General features: G+C 37.0%; 1 protein-coding gene across 1 annotated transcript in view; it reads left to right on the forward strand.

The window, feature by feature from the left end:
- Positions 1–11,687, forward strand: part of tom1l2a (target of myb1 like 2 membrane trafficking protein a) — a 38,241-nt gene that overhangs the window by 16,847 nt on the left and 9,707 nt on the right. The window contains exons 2-10 of the mRNA XM_016533750.1: positions 899–983; positions 4,131–4,209; positions 4,514–4,663; positions 7,829–7,963; positions 8,057–8,218; positions 10,086–10,202; positions 10,702–10,835; positions 11,048–11,090; positions 11,300–11,308. Of these exons, the coding sequence (XP_016389236.1) occupies positions 899–983; positions 4,131–4,209; positions 4,514–4,663; positions 7,829–7,963; positions 8,057–8,218; positions 10,086–10,202; positions 10,702–10,835; positions 11,048–11,090; positions 11,300–11,308 (914 nt within the window). The remainder of the gene's footprint in view (positions 1–898; positions 984–4,130; positions 4,210–4,513; positions 4,664–7,828; positions 7,964–8,056; positions 8,219–10,085; positions 10,203–10,701; positions 10,836–11,047; positions 11,091–11,299; positions 11,309–11,687) is intronic.

Genomic DNA, 11,687 nt, shown 5'->3' on the forward strand with positions numbered 1-11,687 from the left:
TTGGGTGAACTAACCCTTTAACTAAGGTTAACTAATGAGATCTTATTGTAAAGTGTTACTTATTGGTCTTTATAATTCTTTTGTCTGTGTGAAATTTTTTACTTTATACTTTTTTTGTGTATTACTTTATTGTATGTAAATGTTCAGTTCTTCTTGTTATAAGAAAAAAGTTATTAAACCTGTTATACTTTGACAACACTTTTTTGCAACTAAATTTCAATACCGTGATACCGTATACTGTGATAAAAGCATTAGCAATTAATGGCAACATGAAAATTTGATACCATCAAATGCCTAGTATCTAAGTTATCTGATTAATATCATAGGATGTGTCATAGAACAGGCTTCCGTTTATTGGCTTAAAGTCATTCCTTTTTAGATGCTTCTTTTTTTAATAACATTGCTGCATCATAATCATAATCTAACAGTGTTCTACTAATCATGTTTACATACTCCAGTTTAGTTCTTTCAAATATGACAGATTATATAAATTGAAATTTATAATAGAATGATATTTATATAAATACCCATGGTTGTATTATATACACATTTTTTTATTAAATCAATATGTTATATTTATTTACAGAAGTATCTTATCTCATCATACCTCAAACTACTGCAGTTTACGTTTCATCAGTGTTTGACGACATTGCAAGGTGTTGTGAATTTTGCCAGGTGACGTGACCGTCAACAGATATCCTGTCCTCAGGGAATAGGGAGCAGTGAGCACTGCTAGTCTGTTGATTGGGACGCACTTCCAGATGTGGTCATGTGGCTGGAACTCATAATTGATTTTGTTACGCTGTGCCACCAGGATTAAATGTTTTGTCTTGCATGTGTTTGTTTGTGTCCGTAATTGAGATGGCCTGCTGATCTGTGTGTGGTTTGTTTCTCACAGAGAAAGCCACAGATGGCTCCCTGCAGAATGAAGACTGGACACTCAACATGGAGATCTGTGACATCATTAATGAGACCGAGGAAGGGTGAGAGAGCAGCACACAAACACACACTCGCACACAGCGCCTGCTGATGACTCACAGCGACTCTCACAGACTCATTCAGTACAACAGAGCTGTCTGAGCAGCAGACTGACTGGGAATGTGCTGTCGTTCTAATGGGTTCTCACAATTGGGTTGTTTTGACCCAGCGGTTGAGTGAAATGTTTAACCCAACCTTCTGGGTAGTAACCCAACCACTGGGTCAAAACAACCCAACACACACATACAGTTTATATTTTGAAAATAGTTACATGTATATATTCGTATAATTTATATTATATAATTTAATATATAAACCTAACATATTTTTATTAAATATATACTTGCATGTGTGTGTATTTACATAATAAATATGCACAGTACACACACATATATTATCTAAACAAAAACTTTTATTTTGGATGCGATTAATCGTTTGACAGCACTATTTGTTTTAAGGATTCCTTCATGAATAGAAAGCTCAAAAGAAAAGCATTCATTTGAACAAATCTTTTTTAATATTACAAATGCCTTTACTGTATCTTTTATAAATAAAAGTATTAATTACTTTTACTTAAAAAAAATAATCTTATTGACCCCAAAACTTTTGAAAGGTAGTGTATGTAGTCAAGTAACCAGCTAGATGAAAACCAGTCACAAGTAGTCACAGTACACTTGCAGTTTTATTTGGTAACTGTGTCTCGGCTGACCACTTGTGATTGGATCACCTGAGATCAATGTCTAAACAGAGCCTTTACACAGAGTCACAGTGCTGTTCCTACTCCATATGATTCTTCACTTTCTCTTTTTCTCTCACACACTCTGTCGTCAGACTGGCACCACAGGCTTGTCTCTGTTCTGTTTGAGGGAACACAGGACTCTGTTGTGCTCTACTTTGTTTGGGCTGTTTTTTTCTTGTTGCTTTCAAAGTTGTGGGTGTTTTCAAAAATGTAAACAATCTTTCCTGTTTTTTAATGATGCATTCCATTATTTGCATAAACGCCTCTTTAAGCAGATTATGCCAGACTAAGCATAGATTTAGAATAGTGCGGTCTTAGGCTATAATATTGATAGAAAGTGCATTTAAGTATTCATTATTCAAATTGCCAGTCAATTCTGTCCCATGCAGTTTTGATTTTCACTTCTGCTATTTTGTACTTCCCATAATGCAAGAGAGTATTACTATAGTTCCTCCTCTCTGGTAGACTTTTCTGCACATGATGGCTATATCTGAAGTCACATACTTCCCTAGTATCGAGTAGGCGAAAAACACAGTAGCCCCTCACTGCAGAACACAAGATCCAGGGGGCGTGGTTGGATCCACATCTAGTGGGTGGAGATTGGTAGGTTTAGGGGTGGGTTTAGGGATCAGGGGGTGGAGACGGGTGGGTTTAGGTATATGTAAGGTGGGAGGAGTTGGATCTGGATCCAACCACGCCCCCTGGATCTTGTGTTCTGCAGTGAGGACCATCTCGAAAAACAGTATGTGAAAAGACTATTCATTAAAAAAATAAGTAGGTGAAACCTAACCAGATGACCAACTGCTTCCTGCGAGATCCGAATCTGATTACCATTTTCCTAGAGGATTAGTGAATGGCAGTAAAGCAGCACACATGACATTGACAACATAGCAAATGTAATACATCTGTATTTCATTCATAATAAATACATTCATATAAAATATAACATACTTTTTAGTGGTTGCGAAGTACTTGCTTATTCAAAAGGAGTACTACTGTGGGAGTATGCAATTTGAGTCTGAGCAAATTTCCTTTTTAAGACAAGTCAGTGGGCGGACATCTTCATGACAGTCCTTATCAAAAATGCTGATTGCTTCTTTTAACTACGGTGCGATATTGAGCATAATTTCTCCTATTCATTTTTACAGTTAAATCGTCTCTACGTTGAGTTCCGTTTTTAGTAGCTGATGTTGTTGTTCTTGCTTACGAAAGCTTATAAAAAGATGACATGGGAGCTTTGATCCCACCATGGGAAAAAACAAAGCTGGGAGTTGATGAACTTCCTGTCAATAAATGACAGTGCGTTTTTGTAAGAGGGCTTTCAGTAGTGGCGGATTGAGTCTTTTAATTCCTATCATGAGCTCACAGAGTGATCTGCTAAATTGCATGTTATAAAATGAATAGTTATGATCCTGGGTACTGATTGGTCAATCCAGTCATGCTGAAATACACAACATAGAAACGTCTATGATGCAAATCAACAGCTTTTTACTGTAGCTACTTGTAGGGGTTTGTTCAAATCCTTAACCCTAAGTCTGAGCAATACAACTAAAAATGGTTGAGTGTGATACAGCTACTTCAATAGAGTATGTTCATATCAATAGCTCTATAAAGCCTGTTCACACCAAGAGCGATAACTATAGAAGTAATTATTAAAGGGATAGTTCAGCCAAAAATGAAAATTCTGTCATTAATTACTCACCCTCATGTTGTTCCAAACCCGTAAGACCTTCGTTCATCTTCAGAACACAAATTAAGATATTTGTGATGAAATCCGAGAGCTTTCTGACCCTCCATAGACATCAACACAACTGACACGTTCAAGGCTTAGAAAGGCAGTAAGGACATTGTTAAAATAGTCCATGTGACATCAGCGGTTCAACCATAATATTATGAAGCTACGACGATACTTTTTGTGTGCAAAGAAAACAAAAATAATGATTTTATTTGGTAATTTTTTCTCCTCTGTGTCAGTCTTCGACGCGACAGTCTGCGATTGGGAATTTTGTGTGAAGGCGGAAGATTTTCCCACCAATTGGTCTCGGTTTGAAAAGTGACTTCTGAGTGACATGTTACATTATTTACAATAGACATTGGACCTTTTTTTCTTGTGAAATTTGCCAAAATATTGCTAATGTAACTGTAAGTGTCTCACTTTAAAAAAAAAAAAAAACATTAAAAGAGAACAGTGGAGTCCACACCACAACTATAAACATTTTTTAAGAGCATTTTTTTTCCCAGCCTATGAATGTTAAAAACATTGACAGCCAATCAAAATTCATTCAAAGTGCCGGCTGTAATGTTGACAGAACATAACTGAAGCTTACGCTTAGAATAAATATACTGTTAATTTCTGTTGTGCGTGTGATAATATAGTATGGTGAGCTGTTGTCAAAACTGTGTGCCCCCACAGGCCTAAAGATGCCATGCGTGCGGTGAAAAAGAGACTCAGTGGCAACAGGAACTTCCGTGAAGTGATGCTGGCTCTAACCGTGAGTGACAGTGTGCTGGACATTCTCTCACTTTCACAAAAACCCTTGTGTTCATACTGTCATAAATGAAGGTGGAGGAGCAAAATCTGGTGTTTAGTCTGGTGCTGTGCACTTTTAATAGTTAATGACGACTGAGTACTTTGTAAACCCCACTTCAGGCCTGCCGGAGGCTATTTTGACATTCGAAGAAGGTATTTTGTGAGGATTTGAATGCATTATGCTCCTGTTTTGTGTGGTCATCTGGGAGCTTCAGCTTGTCTAAATAATCAATAATCTTAGCTGCTTGTATAATTGTCTTTTCTAGGTGCTGGAGACTTGCGTGAAAAACTGCGGCCACCGTTTTCACATCCACATCGCCAATAGAGATTTCATCGAAGGTGTCTTGGTGAAGATCATCACTCCGAAGACCAACCCTCCTGCTATAGTACAGGACAAAGTGTTGTCACTGATTCAGGTGAACTGAGTGAGGCAAACGGCCCAACCCAGATTACAAACTTCCTCCTGAACTCTTCCTTTGTTTCTGCAATAAAACCACCACTGATGGCCGTTGCTGCATTCTAAGCATTTCCATTCAGAATGGGTGCGGGCTGGAAACTAGGTCTGATGGACTTGGTCTGTGAGGCTGCATGCAATTGCATTAATTCTAGTTGACTGGAAGCCATTACTGAATCCGATTGACTCAGTTTAGATAGATCGCTGACAGTTTCCTTGATGGTGTACAGGGCATAGCTGCGTTTGCATTTTCTCAAATCAAATGTTTACATGGATTTTCAGCCTCTAAAATTTCACACTGAATTGTTTTATTTTATTTTATTTTATTTAGTTTTATTTTATTTTATTTTATTTTTGATTTGTCAACTACATTTTCGGGCCATCTGAGAACAAATGAATCCAATCCATCTTTATTTGATCCTCTAACTCTAGCACTCTCTATTCTAATTCTATTTTATATATTTGTTGACTTGACCCTTTAACATGTGCACTCTCTATTTGTTTTCTAACTGCCTGTTTTCTTAAAAAAGGCCTCTAACTTTAGCCTTCTCTATTCTTTTTCTATTCTAGCTACTTGTTTTCTTTTTGTTTTTTATATATATATATACACACACACACACACACACATATACATATATATATATATAAAAACCCTTGCTACGTGTACTGCATTAGGCTAACCGAGACTTGTCATAGCACTTTGCATATTATTGCTTTTTTGTTGTTTTTGATTGCTTCTATTGTCATCATTTGTAAGTCACTTTGGATAAAAGCGTCTGCTAAATGACTAAATGTTAGTGGTTCAACGGATCACAAATCTCACGGTTCGGATCATATTACGGTTTTTGACCCACGGATCGGATGATTTTTCAGATCAGCAAGAAAAGAAAAATATTTCAATTTAACTTGCTTTCCATTTATTACGTAAAGCGAAGTACTTCTTTGATACCACAGCAAATACTACTAGATTAACTAAGAAAGTTTAAACATGATTAAAGAGACAAGAGAACAGCCAGTAAAAATAAGAACAAATACACAAATTACAAGCATAGGTAAATACAACAGAATATGTTACAAATAAAATAAAGTTAGTAGTATTCAAATACAGAAATGTAATAATTAGGGAAAATAACATTTTTTATCACAGCTGTTTTGTTGTTTGATGATCATTAATGACAGCAGCAGTATTTATAGGCCGCTGTCCCTTTAAGACCTGATGCACGGATCCGATATAATGATACACATCACATCCGATTTCTTTCTCAGCTGTTTTCATTCACTTGAGACATAACTGACTTTGTTTGTCTGAATGATTGTCAAGATGTGTATTTTGTCATAATTTTATGTGTATGTGTCTGTTCAGAGGATTCAGAAGAGAATTCAGTTCAGTGTGTGCCTGCTTTATGTGTGTGCGGCTGTGCGCGTAGAGAACAGCGCGCGAGTAACGAATCGAGTTCCCTTTCGCCTTTTCTCTCTGGAATTGTTTAAAATTCGCTTGCTTGTGTAAATACGAACAAATGATAAACTTATACTCTATTATGGTTAAATTTTGCAATTAATCTGCGGAGATTAACTAAGAAAGTTTAAACATGATTAAAGAGACAAGAGAACAGCCAGTAAAAATAAGAACAAATACACAAATTACAAGCATAGATAAATACAACAGAATATGTTACAAATAAAATAAAGTTAGTAGTATTCAAATACAAAAATGTAATAATTAGGGAAAATAACATATTTTTTATCACAGCTGTTTTGTTGTTTGATGATCATTAATGACAGCAGCAGTATTTATAGGCCGCTGTCCCTTTAAGACCTGATGCACGGATCCGATATAATGATACACATCACATCCGATTTCTTTCTCAGCTGTTTTCATTCACTTGAGACATAACTGACTTTGTTTGTCTGAATGATTGTCAAGATGTGTATTTTGTCATAATTTTATGTGTATGTGTCTGTTCAGGGGATTCAGAAGAGGATTCAGTTCGGTGTTCGCGCGCCGTCTTAAACACGTGTGCGTGCTTCATGTGTGTGTGGCTGTGCACGTAGAGAACAGCGCGCGAGTTACGAATCGAGTTCCCTTTCGCCTTTTCTCTCTGGAATTGTTTAAAATTCGCTTGCTTGTGTAAATACGAACAAATTATAAACTTATACTCTATTATGGTTAAATTTTGCAATTAATCCGCGGATCACATGCGTGCCGAACAGTGGGGCTTGGTCCGTACGGATCAGGGATCACGGATCAACTACGATCCGTTTAACCACTACTAAATGTAAATGTGGTCTTTAAACTACCACTATTAGACAACAAGTGTATCCCTAACATCCAGAGCATATTTTCTGCCAAATTTGGCAATTATAAACATTTTCTAACCTAGTGTTTCTCAACCAGGGACTCAGGGCCCAATAGGGGGCCTCAGCAAACTTCCAAGGGGGTCTTAAGATGACTTAAAATGATTTAAAGACAAAACAAGCTAAAAACAACAACAACAAAAGTTATTTCTTATATTAATTCACCCCATGACCGTTTTTTTTAAATTAAGAAACAAGATTTCCACTGTCTTGAAAAAACTGGATATATGTGGAAGCCTAATTTAAAATGTCTAGACCTGGAAAAGTTATGTAAATTAATAAAATTGTTGTAACTCTATGAACATTTTTATAATGCATATACGTTTTCCTAGTTATGCCAAGCTCTAAAATACTTTATCGGGTAAAATTTGTGGAAGTAAAAGATATTTTTTTAAATACTTATCTAATAAGTCACGTAAAACTGTAAAACTCATGGTGTGTTTAAATATTGTTGTGAACAGAGGAGGGACCAGAAATCAAAAAAGTTGATCAATAACCTGCTCTAACCTATTCCATCTGCTTGGACCTCAATGATTTCCACTTGTGTACTGTACATTTATCAAGAATGGCCATTGGCAAGAGTGATTAACAAAATTCAGTTCAGTTGTGAGTTCCTTTTACCTGTTAAAAACCATGTATTGCTAATGGTTGAAAACTTTACCTGATAATGCCCAGTTATGTGTAAATTAGTAGTCACTTCCTGTGAGATAGCTCTTGTATAGTTCCACTATACATTAACCAATCACCTCTCTGTCTTTGTGTTTTGGCCCAGGCTTGGGCAGATGCGTTCAGGAGCAGCCCAGACCTCACTGGAGTCGTGCACATTTACGAGGAGCTGAAGAGGAAAGGAGTTGAGTTCCCCATGGCAGACCTGGATGCTTTGTCACCCATTCACACACCACAGCGGGTGAGAGACACACAACACTTACAGGGTTTAGCAGTGGGTTCTTCAATATGTTTTCATTAATTTCGCTTCATCCTTTCTTGTGTGTCATTCTAGGGAGTCCCAGAGGTAGATCCAGGCACACACAAGTACAGAGCGCCTGCTCAGCCCAACACAGCATCTCAAACGGGCCCTAAACCTGCAGCTGCTGCAACAGCTGACTTCAACCCCACCCAGATCCCTCCTGTATCGGGACCCATCACAGCAAACCCAGAGCAGGTCACACTCACCTCAGAATAGACTTTGCTGTATTCAGTGCTAAAATGAAATGTGTTGAAAACCTGTTCCAAAACCAATGAGCTGACTTACACTGTGTCCTAACTACACGTGACGCACAAGATTCCCGTGACAAGCAATTTGGGTGTCCACACCAAACGCGACAAATTCGATCAAATATCACAGCCAATCAGAAGCGTGTGTGGGCAGGCTCTCTCTGGAAGCGCACTGCTCTCGCAACAAAATGGATACGTTTATAATCTAATTCATAAATATCAAACCTTTTAACATCATTAAATGTACATACTGAGTGACTGATACCATCTTTGTAATGGAAAACGCTTGTTGGTTCGTATTGTGTTCGCTGCTTTAACGTACATGTTTGCTTTAATTTATTTTCAAGATCTGAGGTAAACTATCTGTTGTTGATTTCAGTATGACTATAATGTCACGCAAAATGATCTTCAAACCCACATTAGGCACGTTAACTTTGAATAAAGCACATAATCAGTACCTGAGATTATCACTGTCATATAGTTTGTATGTTGTTGTTCCAGGCGCTATCGTTACATCGAACGCTTGTTGGTTCGTATTGTGTTCGCTGTTTTAACGTACATGTTTGCTTTAATTTATTTTCAAGATCTGAGGTAAACTATCTGTTGTTGATTTCAGTATGACTATAATGTCACGCAAAATGATCTTCAAACCCACATTAGGCACGTTAACTTTGAATAAAGCACATAATCAGTACCTGAGATTATCACTGTCATATAGTTTGTATGTTGTTGTTCCAGGCGCTAACGTTACATCGCAGAAATAGAAACTGTTTCTAAAATAGAAATTTCACATGTCGCCGTCGTGGCTAGTTAGGACAAAAACTCTGATTAACATGAAAAAGCAACCTTTTATTACGTGTCGTGGCGTCACCATGGTGTTATGGTACGAGCACACCAAAAGCAAATTTAATTATTTGCGCAAGTAGATTTCATACAAAGTCAATGCTGTAGCGTCTGGACCAATCGGACACACCATTTTTCATTTGATTTAACAAATCAATTATTCATAAGACGCAAACAGACACGAATTCGAGCCAGACAATGCGAATGACATGAATTGGGTGATGCGATTGCCGCAAACGTGTGATATATGCATCAATAGCGTCTTCCGCGCAAGAACTTGAGAGGAAAAAATCGCACGACACATTGGCGCGCAAGCCAATCAATGAAGAACTTATTGACACATCCGGTTTGACAAGTCCAGTTTTTATTAGAAAATGCAATGATTTTATTTGTGCGAGCGACTTAAAAAACGCTGTGCAAGTAATCTAAAGCCATAACGCGAAACAAATATTCGCTTCACTTTTGGTGTGCACACACCATTACAACTAAGAACAATTTATTGTGAATAATGCTTTAGAGATAATCTTAATCTGAAACATTTTCCTAACTTCCATGCAAAAGTTTGGGGCATTAAGATTTTTGTTTTTAAAAAAAAATAATAATCTTATTCAGCAAGCATGCAACAAATTGATAAAAAGTGACAGTAAAGACATTTATATATTTTTTTTATATAAATATCACAGTATCAAAGTATCACAGGTTCCACAAAAATATTAAGCTGCAACTGTTTACAGCATTTGACAATAATAAGAAATGTTTCTTGAGCTGCAAATCAGCATATCAGACTGATTTCTGAAAGATCATGTGACACTGAAGACTGAAGTAATGATGCTGGAAATTCAGCTTTGCATCACAGGAATAAATTACATTTTACAATATATTCACATAAAAAGCAGTTATTTTAAATTGTAGAAATATTTCACAATATTACTGTTTTTGTTGATTCGGAAGTGTTTTGTTTGTGTGTACAGATCGCAAGGCTGAGAAGTGAGCTGGACGTTGTGCGTGGGAATATTAAAGTGATGTCGGAGATGCTGACAGAGATGGTGCCGGGCCAAGAAGACGCCTCTGATCTCGAGCTACTCCAGGTCCGAGAGTTTTCCCACTGCGCTCAGATCTTTTGTACAGTGAATATGCATATAAATGATGCCATATGTTTACCTAGAGCAGTTGAACACAAATTAAATCCAATGGATCTGTGGCCTAGCACATAGCATAGCTTCTCGGACATATTGAGCTGTGGTGCTCATGTTGGCTATATGGGTTCTAATCCAGCATGCAACATCCCATTCTCCTTTCTTCTCATCAAAATTTTCCATGTTCTTAATACGCACCACTACAATAAAAGACCATAGTAAAAAAAAAAAGTCTAGATATTTTGAATCTAAACATCACCACAAGAGGGTGTAGCAATACAATGTTTTAAAATAGACAAGCACCTCATCTACTGCATGTCTATGATTCTGTTCATTATATAGGTTTGTATGTACATTATTATGTCCTTTCTATACTCGACTGGGAAAATGTTCCATAATAATGCAAACTGATAAGAATAACAGCAAAGCTGAAGCGCATGTTGTGTGTCAGGAGCTGAACAGGACGTGTCGTGCCATGCAGCACAGGGTAGTGGAGCTCATCTCTCGCGTGTCTAACGAAGAGGTCACCGAAGAGCTGCTACACATCAACGATGATTTAAACAACAGCTTCCTGCGCTACGAGAGGTGAGAAGAAGTGTCCGTCACAAAAAGATTCCCTCGTCAGCCTTTATCTGACAGCTCTCAGAGGAAGCTCTGACTTAACGTCTCCGCACTCAGCTCAGGCTTCCCTTTGATTTCCCTTCCTTTGCTCAGGGTCTGAAAACACATTAACATTTCTTTCATCTCCATCGTGACGAGTGTTTTTGATTTTTCACCGGCACTCTGTGTTCTAACAGGTATGAGAGATACAGAGTAGGCAGAGCAGCACAAAACAACGGGGTGAGTTTGACACTGAAGTACTGCCTTCTGAACACACAAAATACTGTCTGTATCAGTATAAAAAAGTTCATCTTTTATTTGTTTGTCTTTGTTGTTGAGTATTTCATTGTTTCTTGTATGGTACATATATGCCCTGTGATAATATCTGTCTGTTGAGTGCATGCTCATGTTTTTTAATTTTTTAATTTTATTGTTTGCGTGATGCTTAGCTGAGAGAGGCAAGTATGATGCATCATTGTGTAGATGTGAGTGAAGTGGAGTGGTAAACCACCAGTGTAATGCATTGCCTATTAACTCTAGAGATTTAGACCCTAGAAATAAAACTATTGTTTCTCATTGTCTTCATTACTTGTCCTGTCCAATACCAATGTTATATGCCTTGTTTCTCTAGCAATTTTTGACAGCTTTTCCATTAAAAAAAAGATCTCAGACTCTTTAGTCTGAGAGAAGTGTAATCCTCACCTGTATATGTGAATCTGCAGGTTTATTATATTTAACTTGATTTATGAATTTAAATAATTTAAAAGTATGGTAAATCAGGAAATTTGTTTATTATTATTATTATTATTATTATTAAAGTATATTAATAAAATATAT

This window comes from Sinocyclocheilus rhinocerous, unplaced genomic scaffold (assembly GCF_001515625.1).
Source record: "Sinocyclocheilus rhinocerous isolate Xijiao unplaced genomic scaffold, SAMN03320098_v1.1 scaffold275, whole genome shotgun sequence".
NCBI lineage: Eukaryota > Metazoa > Chordata > Actinopteri > Cypriniformes > Cyprinidae > Sinocyclocheilus > Sinocyclocheilus rhinocerous.